Source organism: Lonchura striata, chromosome 1 (assembly GCF_046129695.1).
Source record: "Lonchura striata isolate bLonStr1 chromosome 1, bLonStr1.mat, whole genome shotgun sequence".
In the NCBI taxonomy this organism is placed as follows: domain Eukaryota; kingdom Metazoa; phylum Chordata; class Aves; order Passeriformes; family Estrildidae; genus Lonchura; species Lonchura striata.
Window position 1 is genome coordinate 60,127,240 of NC_134603.1, and position 19,680 is coordinate 60,146,919.

At 39.0% G+C, this 19,680-nt stretch overlaps 1 protein-coding gene across 6 annotated transcripts in view; it reads left to right on the plus strand.

Annotated features, from left to right (window-relative positions):
- The window catches only part of CARMIL1 (capping protein regulator and myosin 1 linker 1), a 194,785-nt gene that overhangs the window by 100,415 nt on the left and 74,690 nt on the right, over positions 1–19,680 (plus strand). For all 6 annotated transcript variants that reach the window (XM_021528664.3, XM_021528667.3, XM_021528666.3 and 3 more), the window contains exons 12-16: positions 3,759–3,845; positions 12,448–12,551; positions 14,488–14,565; positions 14,679–14,755; positions 15,681–15,785. In XM_021528664.3, the coding sequence (XP_021384339.1) occupies positions 3,759–3,845; positions 12,448–12,551; positions 14,488–14,565; positions 14,679–14,755; positions 15,681–15,785 (451 nt within the window). The remainder of the gene's footprint in view (positions 1–3,758; positions 3,846–12,447; positions 12,552–14,487; positions 14,566–14,678; positions 14,756–15,680; positions 15,786–19,680) is intronic.

Sequence of the window (19,680 nt, forward strand, 5' to 3'; positions counted from 1 at the left end):
AATATTTAAACGTCTTAAACAAACCTTGGATTTTAAAGGAAGATAGAACACACTGATTGTTAAAAAAAAAACCCCTCTAGTTTTTAAGATGTGTGCATTTTTAAAAACAGTGTAATCAGCTGAAAGATGAAGCACAAGGCAGCTTTGTTTCTTGGACTTCATTTTTCTGATGGTCTTGTGTTTTTATTTCAGCTGTAATGCCATATTTCTTTTCAGTATGAAAATTACCCCTTTTCATCAGCTCTTGGCCTGCCCTGTTGTGAAGTCTTGATGATGTTCAGTAATACTGGTGTAACTGGCATTCCTATGGAGCAAAGTGCTGTTGATTCCACAAGATGGAAAATCAAGCTGAACAGCTCAGCTTTTCTCAGACTGGGCACTGCTAGGCATGATTTCACTACATATCAAGTCATTCCTCTCCCTTGTCTACTCTTTTTTCACCCAAGAGGCATTTATTTTTAAAATAAGGTTACATTCTTTCAGTCTGGAGTTGACCCTTCAGTGCTGCCCATTTGAGGTTTCCATTGCTTCACTTAATGCATTCCAGGCACACAGTGTTCTGGGATCAGACTATCTTGTTCTCTGTTGGGCCAGAAGAAAAACATGAATTTTACACAGTGAACCTTTTCTTGTTTTTTTTGGTTTGTTTGGGGGAAGTTGTCTATTGTCTTTGCTGTCATGATTCAAAATAGAAAAGCTGTGCATTCTGATTACAACCTGATGGACTCAGAATCATGTTAGCACAGAATTTTGTAGGTTTTTCCCTTTCTACATCTCTATCACTTTTCTTTTGACTAGAAGCAGGTATGGTAATGTTTTTAACCTATTCTGAGTAGGTTTTTTATTTGAAATTGTTCACATGAATTGCTTTAACTCTTCTGATTACCTCTTGCCTGCTGATTATTGCTTGTTCTCGTTAAGAATTCTTATCACATGAAAGCCAGTGCTTCACTGAAGAATGTTATTGTTACAACGTGCCGCAGGCCTACTGCATTTGACAGAAATTTCTGTTGCAAGCTGGAAGAAAGGCTGCTACATGGTTGATTCTGCTTTTGAAGAAGTGTATTTAGGTTGTGTTATTTGAAAGGTTTTTTGTTTTTTTTTTTTTTTTTTCCCTAAGGAACTAATTTTTATCTTGGAAGAAAAACAATTGACGAAACATTGGGTACTCTACAGAGCAGGGGATCTTTTTTTAATTTTTTAAACATATCCATGGGAGTTCTTTCTTTACAACAAACCTATAGATTCAAGCCGTTTTGCAGTATCCACATATAAGACAAAAATTAAATGCAGTAACTACAACTTGGACAGATTAGTATAGTTTTTTCATTATCTCAACCTTTCCTATCAAATATGCAATTAAGATTAGACCTTTTCATTGGAATGAGATAGGTTATAGAGTGCTTAGACATTAATTATAATTGTAATGTGCAAATATTGCAGCTTTTCATTTTAAGAAAATTTCCTGGCTGCAAGGTAAAATTGACTTTGGTAAACTGGAGCAGTAGGAAGGATTTCACAAGTTACAGTGGAGATTCATATAAACATACGGATTTTGGGAAATACCTTTTGAAAAATCACCTGCAGGAACTGGAACTAGGTTATTTTGCAGTTACAAGGGGAATCACAGAGCTGTTTGTTTTCTGGAGAAGAACGTATTGTACCTGTATGAACACAAATATGCACTAAGCTATTAGAGATTGCTGAGTACCAATAACTGAAGGCACAATATTATTACATATTAATGCAACTGTATTCCAACAGCATGGGGAATGGGTTTAGTTTACCTAAAGCATAGGACCTGTCTTCACTTCAAATACAGTGAAGTGTTTATATGCAGTGATTTTTTTACTGAGACCAGTCTATTAATTTATGTTTGGCTCTTCTTTATGGTGCTGTCAATATTTGTGAGACTAACACCTGGAAAGTTTGTTATCAAACTTGTCTGTAAAAATCTAGCCACACTGAAGTGATGGCGATTTTGCTTTTGGCTCTACTAGGGTCAGAATTTAGAATAATATTTTGTTAAAAATAATGCAAAACAAACATACTGAAGACTAGTAGTACTCAAATTCCAAACTGTATGCCTGGATGCAGCTAACTCCATTTCTCCCGTGTGAACTCTCATCTCTGTTATGCCATTGGCAAAAATGAGTGACCTAAAGGGTGTTCAAGGGACAGAGTAACCAGAAGGAGTTTTTCTTTTCTGCACCTGATTCATGTATCTTATAAATATAACTTAACCTCTGTGCTAGTAAGATGTGAAAATTGTTCAGCTTGGCTAGAACAATAATTTGTCTGCAGATTGTTAGCTGAATACAAAGATGGAGGGGTAAAACGATTTGCTGCAGTCTCAGTCAAAATGTTTAACTACAAAAATTACATTTGTTGTATCCTTAGTGATAGTGATTGTCCTTATGGAGCTATGTAAGAAATTCCTGTTAGTATAATTTGATTCATTCTTGCTGAAAATTGGTGAAGATATCTGGTTACCATTGTGCTTTAAATAAATGATTCCAAGGTCTCATGGGTCTAATGCTTTAGCAATATAAATTAAAAAATGTGTATTGTTTTGAGCTGCATGGGTGTTGCATGCAACACTTTTACTGAGAGCATTAAAAAAAATCCTACCAGAGTATCTGCAAGGTAGCTGGCTCCTTTATTATCAATGATAAGTAAAACAGAATAAAACCAGAGTAAACATAGGTATGTGACCTACAGTTTCCCAGACTGTTTCATGTCTGTGTATGTGGAAAGGGTATCAGCTTTTTAATTTACTATATTTTCAATCAAGTAAAAAGTTTTACCCTCTTTCTCTGTGCCCTTTTCTCTCCAAATGAATTGCTGTGGACAACTGTGTTTCACACCTCAGGTTAAGCCTGGAGTTTCTGTGTTGATTTATTCCTCTAATAAATATTTCACAGCTTAGTTGCATTGTTATTTATGATGTGCCCTCTTAATCAAATTTCAATCTTTTTCTAAAAGCGGAACATTAAATTTCTGGAGTGTGGAACTCAGACACACTGTGTAAAGGCTTTAATGAAAAGTGCCTTCTTATGGTTTTCTTCTTTTGTTGAATTTGTGCTGAGGTAGTCCAGTCTCAGCATCTTAATAGGTTTTTACTGTTTAGGATTGCAAGCAGTTGTGGCATTTCCAAGCCTGTGTCCTGGCTGGTAGCCTGCAGACTGCTGTAAGAGAATTAAGTGGTCGTTATGACTTGGTAAAGGTTTCAGGTTCTTAGGGTTTGCCTCAAAAAAAGAGGATGATGTTAAGTAACATGGGTGCTTTTCTTGCCTTGGCAGTCCTTCCTTTTAAAAGAAAATAAAAATAGTTTGAAATTTCGTGTGAAACAGCACTGTTGGGGTTTAGTTCACACTTAGATTTTTTAATTTAGTTTTTTTTTCTGAAACATAAAGCTTCCAGATTTTCCAAGTGCTGACTGCTTGGTGTGACAGCTTAACTTTGACTCTTCCCAAAAGTATGTTTGTATTATAAAGTTTTTAAACTAATTGAGGAAGGTTACCCATGTTTAAAAACAAAGTTTCCTATCTGTTCAGTGGTTAGCAAAGCAGGGATCTTGATTACATCAGTAGAAGGTTCACAAAATGACAGAGCCCACCTGCACAGTGAGTGCAGTTCCTCCTCAAGTGTCACTGGTGCAGTTTGCCCCTGCTGAGATTTGCTGGGAAAACCTGAGGTCACAGAACTCACCTGAAAACATCTTGTTGTTTTGTGTTTTGTCTTTGCTCCCCCAACAGGTGTGTCATCTTTGAGCATCCAGTTCGCCAAACTTCCAAAGGGACTGAAGCATTTAAATTTATCTAAAACCTCCTTGTCACCTAAAGGTATGTTTTATAAATATGCCTCTTTGTATCTTCTAAAACGTTCAGACTTACATAAAAAAAATACTTAATCTTAAGAGATTATACAATTATTAATTGTGTTAATTATTTACATGTATTTTCTCAGCAGCACAGTTGCTTTTTTTGCACTCCTGGGTTGCTGAACCCTCGACTGGGTTCTAAGTACCCTTCAGCACTTTGATAAACTCAGACTTGCTTTTGAAAAGGTTAAGTTTGAACCTGTATTATAAAGGAAGACTGAAATTAGGATTGGCATGAAAGATATGTTTCATATATACTTCAAAAAAATGTCAGAAGCAAAAATGTGTAGAGAAATTTCGAAATGCTTTTTACATAGTTATTTTATGAAACCAAGCATTGTGACAATGGCTGGTGAGTGACTTGCCCTGACTAAATATTTCTTTGTCTTATCATTTACAAATTTCTGATTTTATATTGTAATTGAAATGGTTGTATATTTTAAAAGCGTTAGCAGCCATGAAATACAAGTCAGAAGCTTTCAGGATTTTTTACATTTTTGTTTTACAACTAATAGGAGTAGTGACCTCTTAGAGATTGCACAAACCCAGGGTCTCCTGTATAGGTAATGGGTGTTAAAATAGAGAAACCACACTGGCATTATTGCTGCTTTTCTGTAGATGTTGATGACCTGGAAAAGATGACTGAGTTAACAGTATGAAAGACATTAGTTGATAACAGACAGAAACCATGCCCTTTTATCCTTTTTATTAATGCTCTGTGAAGTGCAGATTCTGTATTCTCCTTAGCTTCAAGGATTAACCTGGGGTAAAGGGCTTTTTGTTGTTTTATGATGAGTGCCTATGGCTCTTATTATGCTTAAGTAAACAGTAAATCCTAACGTGAATTTATTCAGTAATGATTTTCACTAAAAATACTTTTATTAAACTCTGGGGTTGTTCTTTTCTACTGCCAACTCAATATTTGGTGGCAGTTGATTAAGAATCTTGACTAATGTAACATGTACTCTTGTAATAAGATACTTGTGAATTTAACAGAAATTTATGCAGTGCCGGTATGTTCATTCATTCTCTGCTTTTCTTCATGTAAGCTGAATTATTTCAGCAATATATTGTGAAGTTTGAGTTGAGAGAACATTTTAGCAACATTTCCTTCTTTATAAAGAGTAACTGCCAGATTGATGAAGTTCACCCACACATCTCTAGTCGGTGAAAGTGAATTAAAAGAATCTGAAGGTTTTTAACATCCTTTTTAAAAATGATCTTTGAGCAAAAGCTGAAAATATTTTCCAGTATTTCTAATACTGATGACCTTCAGATTAACATGTTACCATTAATCTTGTCCCATGTATTTCCTCAGTATTTCTTAAAAATAGTATATGCCATGTCTTAAAAAGGGAATTCTTACTACCCTCAGGCACTTAAGCAACTCAGGTTGCTGCAAAGCTGCCAGTTTCTCTCTAACCTAAGAAGACAGTATTGATTTGGTTTTAACTTGGGAGGCTATTTTTGAACTTGTAATACTTTCTGTGGAGAAAGTCTAAAAGAATCCCTGGATCTTGGACTCAAACTTGGATCCAAAGTGCATATATTTTTTCCTCCAACCTTTTTTTCTTTTTTTTTTTTTTTTCTTTTTATCTTAAAAAAAAATTAAAAGCTTTTCATAAATTCAGAACAAACACTCACAGGTTTTGACCTTATTTTAAAAGTGCTTTCTATTTGAGATAAGTTTCTAAGATTGACAAGTGAAGTTCAGGTGGCAACTTCCCAGCTGATCTTTCTTCAAATATTGTATGTCAAAGTTCCTGAGAGCTATTAACAATCTGAGCCTCCTGAGAGTGGTAAAAGAGCATAAAAGATTGTCTGCAAATGAAAGTGAGATTACTGTTAGAGTATAACATGAGGTAGTGTGAAGTTCAAACATAAATATATTGATTTGAAGATTCTGGTTAAATGGAAAATTCTAGTATACTTATTCAAAGATAAATCTTGCTTTTTTGAGTCCAAGCCAGAGGCTAATTAAAAAAATCCCTCATTCACATTGTTTGCCTTCACTGATGTGGCTGATTTTGAGAAGTTGGCCCTTTTTAAGCATTAAACAAGCAGCATTATGAATTGTTTGATAGCTCCTCTTCTCCCTCAAACTCAGACACTACTTCTGAATTCCCAGAATTGGTTCTTGGTTGTACATGCTGAATTCTTGGTAGTTTAACCTAGCTGGAACCCCAGCTGATAGCTAAGAACCATTGAGCAGCCAGGAGAAAATAGCATTTGTTCCTTCTTCTTGGTGTTGCTTGTAAACATTGTTGAGAAGGCTCACTAAAGTGAATCCAAAGCTGTAATGTCAAATATTTAAAAAGAGCTTTGAAATCTTTCTAAGTTTTAAAAAATATTAGTTTGCAGTCTACCTTTAGCAATTGCGTGTATATTCAACAGCACCATCTCAAGCTAAAAGAAAAATGACACCAAGCAGAAAAGATTTGAGACTTGACAAAAGTGTTGCTGTGTTTTGATACTTTCCAGTTTCAAAAGCCTCCTGAAATCAGGAGCCATATTACTAACATGGGAGACTTTCTTAATATTTGAAAGCTCAGAAAATTAAATCATTGACAGGTATTTTTGTCTTCAGTATCTTGCTAGCTGTTTCATCCACATCCTCATTGGCAAATGAGTTTCATAATAGTTTTTAAGTGAAGACTGGATGTGTTTCATCCATTGAATACCCATCCGATTTCACTGACCAGCTGTGAGAAATCGTTGAATGTTGTGTAGTGGATCACTTGCCTTCTGTATAGCTTTGCCCTGGCAACTTAGAAAAAAACTGCTGTGCCAGAGCTCACACCTAGGTCGGGAGTGGCTCCATGTGTGGAAAAGTCTCTCCTCCAACCCGTGCTTTCAAAGAAAGACACAATAATCTTCAGTCGTCCGGTCTCAAGGTTATTTATTGCATGTTATCTAAAAGATTTTCTTCTTGAGCTGCTGTGGTTTGCTCAGCAGCTCAGGCAAAGGCACACACACCCTGACATCCTCTCTGACTCCCGTCTTCTTCTTCTCTCCCCCCGCTCAGAGTTGCTGCTACCTTTTATATGATATATTACATGTTAAATGTTTATAGTTTTTCCCCAATGCCTATTGCCTATATTAAATGATGCCTCTCTACTCTAAACCAATCTGTGAGTGCCAACGTCACCAAGAACATGGAGGTAAGGAAGAAGAAAGAGGGAGGACAGGGCAGGCCCAAATCCCTCCATCTTAAAACTTCTGACCCCCATGTACAAGACCTAAAACCCCCCTGTACAGCACTCAAAAATTCTTCCCTCTACTTTGTGACTACTTCTATTATAATATCTAAACTTTTGTGGCTTCTTCTTCCTGCGAAGTTGGTAAATCATTCCATGGTTCAAATCCAAAATCACAGCTGTTTCCAGCTGCCTGCCAGGGTCTCAAATGCTTCTGACCTGGGCCCAGAACATCCAAAAATGTCTGTGGGACATTTTGAGTTCTGACATCTCCCCCTCCTGTTTGCGCCAAAAAAACCTGCTTTGCCACTTTGTTCATGACCCGTCGAATGCATGGAAAAATGCATAGCAGAACAAGCAGAAGAGCTAGAAGCCCTATAAGAATATAAAATGCTATTTTCAAAAGCTCCCTCCACAATGGTGAGAGATTAAAAAAGTTAATGAAATCATCCCACCAGGATCCTGTAGCTTCTTGCAATTTGCTGATGCTGTTTTGTATTTGTTTTATATTTTCATGGATAGATTTTGAGTGATCGGACAAGTTCATGCAGCACATCCCCTCAAATTCTTCACACCCATGCCCATGTAATAGCAGCAAATAATCAATTGCTGCCCTGTTCTGAAGTGTTGCTTGTCTTGCACTGTCAATATCTGTTAACATGTCACTCAGTGCAGAGGAAATGGCATGAGTGTGTTTACTCAACCAACATGCCATGTGGTCTAATTGCGTCAAGGTCACCCCCGATGTTGCTTGGGGTGAGAAAATTGCTACTGCAAGTCCCCGAGCCTTGTTCCAGGTATAAACTTCATCATCACAATTTGGACTGTGTTGCTCAATGGATCTTTTTTCCCTGCGTGTCTGTTCCCTCAAAATTTCCAAATTGGATGTTATCAGTGAGAGTTCTCCAATGCTGCATGGACCGCCCTTGATTTTTGCAGGGATAGCAGGCCAAATTCTGTCCCCGCAAATCAAAAACATTCCTTTTGGTAAAATGGCTGGATTTTGGAGGGATGGTTTGCTCATCATTTTGGTATAATTACACCAGGATGATGCATTTCTGTAAAAGAACTGGTTTGGAGTGACGTCTATCGTGTGGTTATCTGCCTTTGTCACTCCCAATGGATTGAATATAATACAGAATTTCATTCTTGTTGACCCAAAGATGTCCAATTCTGGAGGTTCGAAGTGAGCCACAGGAAGGAACTGTGTCCAAACATGCCATCCTCCCACAGGATCTGAAAAAGACTTCAGAACCTTTGGAGGGATGTTCTTTGGTATTGGCCATTCCTCCACTGGCACACCTACCAAGCATGTTGAGAATGGTTTCCCCGGTTTCGAATGGGTCAGGCAAATGCTGTCCAGACCCGCTGCCTTTGCCAAAGTCTCCCACACATTTTCCTTTGGTTGTCTCATGGAAAAATCTGTCCTATTGCCCAAGGCAACAGGCAAGAGAATGAAGCACATGAACACTATCTGTCTGAACCCCATGTCCATGTCCCCGCTCTCTGTGAGAAACCCCGCAATGCAGCAACACCCAAACAACACTTGATTCCCTAGAAAAAAACCCAAGTCTCTGAGTTATCAATCGTTGTCTGATGAGGTGTCTGCAGTGTTGTTGTCTGCCTCGGTCTGCGTGCTTGCCTCTCTGCTTCTCGGGTCCACGTCCACTGGCGTCTGCACTCAATAAGGTTTCACGTGCCTTGCTGACACTCACTTCAGTCCTCGCCCTGTGAAAACACAAACGAAACCCTTGCCCCAAGTTATTAATGCAAATGGGCCTTTGATTTGTCCTGACCCTGGGTTTCAGATCAAAACTAAAGGATTTTCTCTTAGTTTTGCTTGTGTGCTGTTCTTAAAGTGTCTGACAATTGGTGGAGTAGGCTCTGAGAAAGAACCATTAAAAAAATTCAACACATGCAGAGCTTTGTTCAACTGCATATAAGGTGTTGCACCTGCCTTCCCCCTTTTTTGTTTATCCAAAAGGGATTTTAGGGTGTGATGTGTTCTTTCAATGATTGCTTGACCTGAGGGAGAATGAGGAATACCAAAAATGTGTTTGACTCCCCATTTTTTCAGAAATTTGTCAAGCACTTTGCCTGTGTAAATTGGACTGTTATCTGTTTTATATTTCTTGTGGCACCCCTAATAATGCAAATGCTTGTAAAAAATGTCTGCAGGCATGTTCTGCGGTCTCCCCTGTATGTAATGATGCAAAAATTGCCCCTGAAAATGTGTCAACTGAAACATGAATGTTTTTGGGCCTCCCAAATATGGATATTTTGTGACATCGGTTTGCCACAGCTGGAGACTTTGCAATCCTCTTGGATTGACTGCTCCTGTGGATGCAGGTGGCTGCACAAGCTGGCAATCTGGGCAAGCACTTATGATTTCTTTTGCTTGGCTTTTAGAAAGGCAAAAGGATTCCATCAATGCTTGTGCATTTTGGTGGAAAAATGCATAGCTCAATTTTGCTTGCTCAAAAATATCTAGCAGTGTCTGTGAGATGGGCATTGTGAGCTTGTCTGCATGAACGTTCCCTTCTGCTAAAAACCCTGGAAGTGAGGAATGCGCTCTGAAGTGTGTAACAAAATATTTGTGTTCTCTGTTTTCTAGGATTGTTCTCATGCATGATAGATACAAATATAAAATTTCATTGTCTGTGTGTTTTAAAAGTGACCCCTCTAATCATTTGACCACATTTGCAACATATGCTGAATCTGTGATCAGACTGAGGGATTCCTGAAATAACTGAAAAACCCTGACCACTGCTGCCAATTCTGTGATTTGTGGTGAGCCCTGTGCTTGCCGAGCGGCCGCTTCCGCGGCTTCACGGATTCTTGTCTTGGAACGCGTCATGGGACGTTCGGGATGTATGACCGCCGCGCTCATGCTCCCCACCCCCTCCTCGGTCCTCCTCACCCCCACGGTCCCCCCTGCAGCCCCCCTCGCTGTAGGTGTGGACTCGGGCTGCTCCCGGTCCCCTTCCTCACCAAGGGTTACAACTGTCCCTGGCTGATCTGCCACTGTCTGAGGGGTTTCTGCATCAGAGGAGCTTAGGGATTCCCGGGGTTCAAAGGAGTCTGAGGAATAGTGGGAGCCCGAGGACCCGGGACATGATGGAATATCATACCCTTGATTTTCCACAGAAGTAATCCTGCTTCCCCTGGATCTGTGGTGAAGAGAGCTGCTCCATTTTCTGGCTGGGCAATTCTCCTCCCTGTGCTCCTGTAGGAGCCTGGGCTGTCTGATGTAAAATGACAGACCCTTTGCCACGTTGTGAAAGTGACTCTAATATTGTCCTCACTGAAGGCAAAAGTTTTCCGGCAATCTTATCTCTTTTTGTGGCTCGGTAATATAACTGCTTATTAATCTCTTGCCAAAAATTTGATTCAAACAAAAGATGTGTCTCTGTGTGCGGGTAATTACACCACACCCACAACAACAGGGCTTTCAGCTCTTTTGGAGCTATTTCTACAGGATGTGTGGACACCATCCCCTGCAGGGCTGATAAAATTTGAGTCTGCTCCTGGAAATATCCCACCCCCATGTCCTTAATTTTGACTGTTCTCACCAAAAGCTGAATCAGCACGAGGTCAGTCCAGAGATGGCACTGATCACCATCCAGCAGGTCACAGGTGAGAAATCCCAGGAGCACTTCTGGTTTTTCTCCTCTCCGGGCTGTTCTCGAGACGAGTTGTCTAGGTGAAGGTCAGGATGTTTTGTCTTGAACTTTCTGCTCCCTCTCTCTTTGGAGTCTTCGGAGAGTGTGTGTGTATGCCTCTTTCTGGTGAAGGTTGGAGGTCTCTTGATGGATTGGCTTCTTGCCTGTGCCCTTTTTGTTTGCCCACTCAGGGACACCAGGTGCCAGAGCTCACCCCTAGGTCGGGGGTGGCTCCTTGTGTGGAAAAGTCTCTCCTCCAACCCGTGCTTTCAAAGAAGGGCTCAATAGTCTTCAGTCGTCAGGTCTCAAGGTTGTTTATTGCATGTTATCTAAAAGATTTTCTTCTTGAGCTGCTCTGGTTTGCTCAGCAGCTCAGGCAAAGGCACACACACCCTGACATCCTCTCTGACTCCCGTCTTCTTCTTCTCTCCCACCCAGGGCTGGTGCTATCTTTTATATGGTACATTACGTGTTAAATGTTTATAGTTTTTCCCCAATGCCTATTACCTATATTAAATGATGCCTTTCTACTCTAAACCAATCTGTGAGTGCCAGCGTCACCAAGAACATGGAGGTAAGGAAGAAGAAAGAGGGAGGACAGGGCAGGCCCAAATCCCTCCATCTTAAAACTTCTGACCCCCCTGTACAAGACCTAAAACCCCCCTGTACAGCACTCAAAAATTCTTCCCTCTACTTTGTGACTACTTCTACTATAATATCTAAACTTTTGTGGCTTCTTGTTCTTCCTGTGAGGTTGGTAAATCACTCCATGGTTCAAATCTAAAATCACAGCTGTTTCCAGCTGCCTGCCAGGGTCTCAAATGCTTCTGACCTGGGCCCAGAACATCCAAAAATGTCTGAGGGACATTTTGAGTTCCGACACTGCTGCATCAACTAAAGGACACAGTGATGCTTATTCATGTAAGTAATACATGCATGTAGTGCTTGAAAGGCAGCAAAGACCATCTACAATAAATTGAGCAGTTGATGATAAGCTGCAGAGTCCTCAGATGAAAGTTAGATTTGAAGGAATCAGAAATAGCCATGTCCTAATTTGTATTTTGAAAAGCTGAAAAATTTCAATGGAAGAAAGCCCTGACTGCTTTGTTCCCAATGTGAGCTTTTTAATTTTAATGTGAAAAATAAGTGTTTGTTCTGATTAGCAACTGAGAGTCTTTATGGATCTCTTGGTACTTTTAATTAGCTATTTTTGTGAAATTACAGGCAAATACATGAATTGAAATATTTTTAATTTCTAGGTCTTGTCAGTCTCTTTTGAAGTTCCAGCAATTATAATTGTTAACGTACTTGGTCTTCCACAGATGCTAACATCTACTTCCACAGTTAGTTTTATCTAAATATAATTGTTTGTAGGAAGACAATGGCTTAATATTATGGAGTAAACTGTGTTTTAAAAATCTGTTTGAAAATGGATCTGGATGCATCCTGGATCTGGGATGTATAACATTCTGTGGCTCATCAGGGAAGTGGGGGAGCATGGTCCATGTGGAACTGGGCATGCTGTGTCAGGGAAAGGTCTCCTGTCTGCCTGGTGATCTGAATTCTTCAGCTGCTGTGCAGTGATGGCAATAGGAGGTCATTAAACATTTGTGTGTGCTGTGTTCACTGAAATTGTGCACTTGCAGGCTCTGGGCCAGTTTTGTGTGGAGCTGTCTCAGTTGAGTTGTGACCTCTTTTTTGGCAGGGGTGAACAGCCTTTCCCAGTCACTGAGTGCCAACCCGCTGATCGCCAACACGCTCGTCTATCTCGACCTCTCAGGGAACGCGCTCCGCGGAGATGATCTCTCAGTAAGCGCTCTGCTCTCACCGGGGAGATAATGAATGCATGTTTTAATTCACAGTTGAGAGAAAGGCAAAAACCTTTTGGTGTAGAACCTTTTTGGCCTTTATTTCTGTACAGCTTTAGTAGGGATAGAAGATAACAGTTTTGTTTCCATTCTTTGGTATAAAGTCAGAGAACCTACCTCACACAACTAAAAACAGATCCACATAATTTTAGTTCATGCCTTTAGTCTTTGGCTTTTGCTGATACATGAGAAAAGAGCAAGGATACCACTGTTTTTCAGTGAACTTACCATTCTCTCTGAGTTCTGTTTGAAAGTGACAAAATGCCATTAAAAAGCCCTCATCATCTTTTTAATGATAAGAGCATTACAAATTTTTCATTGGAAGGTTGGAAGCAAATTATTTCTTTTGACTTGTAAAGAATTAATTTCTGTTTTTCAATATTTTTGTGTAAATAAATTTGTGCACCTCCTCGACATGTGCTGTTGAAACCCATGATTCTTTGAAGAATGTAATTATTTTTTAGACTCCTTTGTTCACTTTATTAATTACCATGAATGTGGAGCTCTATTTCCTCTGTAACGAAATCCATTTTCTTCTCAATTTGTATATATTCAATTTTTGACTGCTACATTTGCATTTCACTTTCACATCAAAAGTTGCAACTGTCAAGTTTTGAATTCTAAGTGTTGAACATCTAGAAGATGCAAAACTACGGTCAACCAAGCTCATAATTTAAAGTGCAGTCAGATATGACTTTATGACTTTTTCACATATCTTACTTGCAGATTCATCAGCATATTCAGGGAACTAGGCTTTTCAGTCATGAGGTGAAAAGGTCAGTGGGACAACAGGGTTTTAAAGGTAGCAAATAAATAGTTAAATGTAAGTAAAAACACACAGTGAATTACTCTGAGAGAATAACATAGTAAATAATGTAAAAACAAAAGGTAAAATAAAATGTAATAAGTCTTTGCTAGGCAGTGTTTAAAAAACCCTAAGGTCTACCTACAATATTTTAAGAGATAAATGCAGAAAGTGGGGCTTTTCTTAGCTTGTCTGAGGGATGGTTCACAGATAAAGATTATTAATACTGAGGTCTCTTAATCTGTGGAATCAGTTTTCTAACAGGAGCAAGGAAATCCTGTTATTTAGCAATTAAAATAAATCCTAGGAAAGCACAGAAATTTTTTCAAGTGAGGCCCTCTCTTGCATTGTAGTTATAGGAGCGAAATGACCTAATTTTTGGGAAGATGGATCTATTTTAGAAATGTTAAGTGTGCACTGTTTGGCTGGATTTCATGTGGAATTGAGCTTTCCACTTTTCTCTGAACTAGGTCACACTTTTATCTTTCTGTGTTGCCCTCTGAGACTAAAAAGAGCCCAAAATGAAACACTGTATAGTAAGATGTTTTACATATGCTAACATTTACATGACATATTCTAGGCATTGCTGAAGCCATCAATGTTAAAATCTTGTTACTGGTTCTATATTCTCTCTTAAACCTGTAATGTGCAGCTGATATTAAGAACCAGCCATGGACTTCAGGTGCAAATTAGTAGCTTCCTTCATGTTTAAAGGGTCTGGCTTTAACTTATGAATCAATTAACCTTTCTGAAATGTAACAGCAATCTGAGTGACATCACAAATCTTTGTTTAATTATCATCTTAATTAATTATCATCTGCTGTGAAAGTTAAATGCAATAACTCAAGATCTGTGCTTTAAGCGACGTTTTGGGTAAGTGTAGTCTGAGCTCCATTTTCCCACTCTTTTAAAAAAAGGATAGCCTGCAAAAATAAAACAGGTTATATTGATGAAGTGAAGTTTCAGGTGATTTTATAGTAAAAGCTGAAAATGCAATGAAGGGAGTGATCCAGTAATAGTTGTCATAATATAAAAATTAATACCTGTTTTTCTTTCTGTCAAATAATTATAGAGCCTGTACAATTTTTTGGCCCAGCCAAATGCCCTTGTTCACCTGGATTTATCCAACACGGAGTGTGCACTAGATATGGTAAAGACCATTTTTGTTGCTATTTCAATGCTAAGGAATCCTTCCCCATGTTCTATCCCTACGTACTTTTGGGTTAATATAAAGTAATATGATTTGCCCTTTTTTTGAACCAGGTTTGTGGAGCCCTCCTTCGTGGATGTCTTCAGCATCTAGCTGTTCTTAGCCTCTCAAGGACTCTGTTTTCTCACAGGTACAATTTAAATGTCCTTACCCTCAACTCCTGCAGTATTTTGGTTTATAATTTTTTGCGCACATGTAGCACCCTTCTTTTTAAGAATAAATCTAAGACTTTTTAAAAAAAGCCTCAGAAGTCTTAGTGCTCGATGAAGCAGATACTATTTAATCTATAGCAAATTATTTTCTTTCCCTTTCTGCTGTTTGTTAAAGGTTTATAAAGTAAGGTACCTTGTGTAATATCTGTTTGTGTGGTACTGATGCAGCAGAAGGTTTGTATATATATTTTGTCTATAAAGGGCATAGCATCACGCTTTGAAGTCTGGCTGACTTGATTCCTCTTTGTATGTGATTTTTAAATTTTGTATTTTTCATTATTTGGTGACATTTATAAATGCTTTTTTTCCTGTTTTGTCTTCTTCTGGGAGGAACTCCCCTTGAAAGTATTTGAGATTGAACATTTACTTTTTAGAGTACTTGCATTGTAGGAAATATTAGCTTCCATTTTCTTCAGATTGAAGTCTTGGGTCCTTATCAGAGATGACACCTAATTGATGCTAAGGTATTCTAGCATTGAGTAATTATTTCTAGTGGTGAAAAAGCAATTTCAGGGTTTTGTTCATGTCCTGTTTGATCTGCTTGTGAGATGTAAGTATGTTCTCTATTAACCAGACCTAAATGATCATTCTTTGTAATTCACCAAACAGGAGGTAGATAGTAATGTCTTGTGTGCAGCAGTGCAGTTGTGAGGATTGTTTGTTGAATCAACATTTTGATGACATTATAATTCTAAGCTAATTGAGAGCCACTGATTACAGAACTGCTGAAAGTAGAGCAATTAAACCGCAAAAGATCATTGCATTTCTGATGGCTTGCGTTCACTATTTATTGGAATGAGGAGTGTCTAAATGCTACTTCTTAATGAATTTGTTTACTTACAGAAAAGGAAAAGAAGTCCCTCCCTCCTTCAAACAGTTTTTCAGCAGCTCACTTGCTTTGATGCAGATTAACCTTTCAGGAACTAAACTCCCTCCTGAGCCTCTAAAGTAAGAATTTAATTTCATTTTCTCCTGTGCCTAAAAACTAGTTTGCATTGTTGTTATATGAGTACCTCATATTAAAAAGGAAGGGGAAAGAATTTTGCTTTCTTCTTTTTTTTCCCCATTGTACATTATTGATGTTAGAAGAATGAGTTTTGTGATGGTCACACATTCATAAAATGTTCTTTCCATCTCACAGTTGAGGCTATTAATAATATTTTTTGCTCTGGGAATGTCACAGTTGTTTAGCTTCTGTCAGCATTTTTTGGGATATATTTCTTTCTTTGTGGCTTATGAACAAAACTGCTCCACAGTGAAATGGGATTACAGGCTTGTGTGAGCACCACTCCTTTGGGACTGCATTATTGCAACAGTCATAATGAAACAGAGCCTGTTGCAGTGTTTGGGAGGAGAAACCTATTGCACAGAGCTACGTTCTCCTTTCAGGGGAGGAGACAATGGCAGCTGTTTCCAGGAATGCTGAGTGAAATGAGTCTTCTTGCATGTCCCCCAGCCTGTGACTAACAGGTTCTATAGGCTGAGGGAAATTGTGAAGCACTGTCACCCTTCTTGTGACGTGTCTGGATTTGAACTGTGGTGGAATTTTCAGACATGAAATATAAAAGTGTGTTTTAAAGTCAAGATAGGCCTAGAGAGATAGTTCTAGTCTAGATAGGCTATTCTGTGATTCTGGCAGAATACTGGTGTTTTGTTTGACTTAATTAAAGAAAGGGCTCTTTTCAAAGTGTCATCTTCCTAATATGTGTTAAAGTATACATAACCTTATCCATAGCAGACATGTAGACACACATTCACTACCAATTTCGCAATCTTAATATGGATGTAGGTTCATAGAGGTATCCTCGTATTGTTGGGAGCCTGCCTGCTGAGGGGAAGGGGAATGGGGAGTATCTAAAGGACAGGAGTATTGTAAATGCAGGCGAACCCAATGGGAAGAAATGACGATGTCTGACTCAGTTCAGAAGGCTGAATTATTTATTATAACTATGCTAAAATACATCAATATACTATATAAAAGGAGGATACTAAAACTACATACTACTTTCTCTGACTCTAACTCTCACACAACTCGTGACCCTCTCTCAAGAGTCCAGCCACAGCTGGATTGGATTGGCCATCAGGCTCAAACAATCCTCACCAGAATCCAATCAAGCACTCATTCCAGGTAAACAATTCTCCAAACACATTCCACATAGGAAAAACAAGGAGCAGAAATAGAAATTGTTTTCTCTTTCATTTCTCTCTGTGCACCTCTATGAAAACCCTGAGAGGGAGAGAAATGTGCTTGCCACACAGGAGTTAATGGCAAAATTGGAGATGTGGGATATAAAGAGTAGTTAGTGAGAATGGGATGGAAATGTTTTGATACACTCTGGAGGAAGCTAAGGGAGGGAAGAGTGACAAGAGCAACAGAAGAAAAAGTAATGTATGTGGTTTTGGAGTTTTTTTTCTTGATGCAGGTCAGTACTGAAGAAAGCAGTACAATATCACAGAATCACAGAATGGGTCAGGTTGGGAGGGACCACAGTGGGTCATTTGGTTCAACCTCCCTGCTCAAGCAGGGTTATCCTACAGCACATGGCACAGGGTTGCATCCAGATAGTTCTTGAGTATCTCCAGTGGGGAAGACTCCACAACATCTCAGGGAAACCTGTTCCTGTGCATGGTCACCCTCACAGTAAAGAAGTTCTTCCTCATGCTCAGGTGGAACTTCCTGTGCTTCAGTTTTTGCCTGTGGCCTCTTGTCTTGTTGCTTGGCACCTCCAAGAAGAGCCTGATGGTTAAGTGAGATGTACTGGATTGAAATCCATATTCAACTGCAGGAGCCATTTTAGCTCTGACCTTTAACTTTGTTCTATGTGATGCTCTTGGTTGTTGTTGTGCTTGTTTAGACTTTGCCAGTATTAGGAAGTTGTGGTACAGATATGTTTTCAAAGAGAAGGTGATTTATTTGAAACATGGTTGACTCTGATTAATTTAGAGCTATTGATCCTATGGTGGAGGGCAGCAGGAAAGGAAAACAAGGATGGATGTGACTACTACAGAAGACAGTATTGGTTTGACAGGAAAAAGAGAATACTGTGGAACATTTGAATATATCCCCAGAGATTAGAAAAGGTGAGAAGCACCAAACATTAAGGTTTATTAGGTTCTCTTCTTGTCATGTTGAGTATCTTGTATGGTATGAGGAATCTGAGCAGGTGAGTGCTGTACAATTGCCTGTGCTCATGAAAGATGTTAGGATAAATTTATCCCAAAACTTGTGACCCTATGCCTGCCAGCTGGGTAGCAAATGGTATCATCCTACTCCTTTTCAGTCAAAATATGAATTAGCAAAAATACTGCTTCTGCTAATATTTAAGATAATCTGGCTCAATTTGACTGAATTGGGTTGGAGGGAGTTACTTGCTCGACTGGTGTTGGTGGAAGTAAAGAGGCAATGATGGGGAGTGTAGGATGAGCTGAGAGCAGAAAGCTCTTTCACTAGCACAGAAAGCTCCAAGGAAGGGAAAAGTCCAGCTGGACGTGAATGGTCTCAGAGCCTCTCAGCTGTCTGGTATTTTGTCCTGGACTGCTTTTATTCTGGTGACAGCATTCACCTCTGCCTGGGAGATAGGACAGACGCTGTTAGTACTTTTTGGTAATTTCTGTGATGGGCTTTTTCTCTGACCTAAATTTTTCATTCAGTTTGAGCTGAGTGTGTCACAACACTACAGAGGACTTTCATCTGCAGGACACCTTGCTTTACCTCTCCAACCCTACACGGTTTGACTAATCCACTTCAAAAATGTCCTGTGGAAGTTAATCTGGTGTTAAAAAGACTGAGGATGTCCCACTGTATTGTGGGACAGCTGCTTAGCCTTTTGTTCTTAACTGCAAGAATTACAAATCTCCAGAGCCATCAAGATCCAGTGTTGATTAAACACAAGAAGATAGAAACATTTTTTTTTTTCAGGCAGACTTATTTGTCATTGCCAAAGCTGAAGAGTACATGATAGATGGCTCCAGGAAGAAAAAAAATTAAAACTATGGTATCATAATAGCACTTTCCTGGCATCATTCATTAGCATATGTAAAAAATCATTTGGAGTTGGAGCTGTCCAGTGACAAGGAAGAAGTTCCTGGTTTGTGTCCATGAACCAGAGGTCACCAAGTTGAATGTATGATTCAAGATCAATCCTGCCTAGAGAAAAAGGAGATAGATAAAATGCAAATACCTGACATCCTGGGTCCCAAATTCCCCTAATTAATTGTTATTTGGTTGTTTTATAGTCTTCCTTTAGCTTTAGAGTTGTGGTATGTTTAATTGCATGTGCTAACTCAGTGAGTTTAAAGATTAATCAGTGCAGTTTGTGAAGGACATGAACTTGCTTGGACAGTGTAAATCAAGCCTTTCAGGGAGTAGGTTTGCTGATAAAGCTGTACTATGCAGATGCCATGTGGTGGGTGGAGAGAGGGTATGTCTTGGACATAGGTATAGTTAATGTTCCATTTGCAGCTCACTCTTTTTTTCACCATTTTTTAATGGAGGCAGTTTGTATTCTTGTCCTTGTTGAAGTGTAAGTTGGCATTTTTGTTGAATTTTACAGACATTGCCAAAAATTGTATTTTGATCTGTCAGTGCTGTAACAAGACAAGTTTCTGATACGCTTCTCATGCAAATGCTAATTACAAGGCCAATTCTTGCATTCTGCATCATGCACAGTTGGTAAGACCTCTCCATGTGTTGCCATGTGTGTGATTTAAACATAGTGGCCAAGTGTAAGTATAAGATGTCTGGCTTCAGGCCCTTTGAAGGCTGGTGATTTTTTCATGACAAAGAATTGAGAAATAAGGGGATTTTCTTAGTTGAATTTATAAGGAAGAGGTTAGTAGAAAA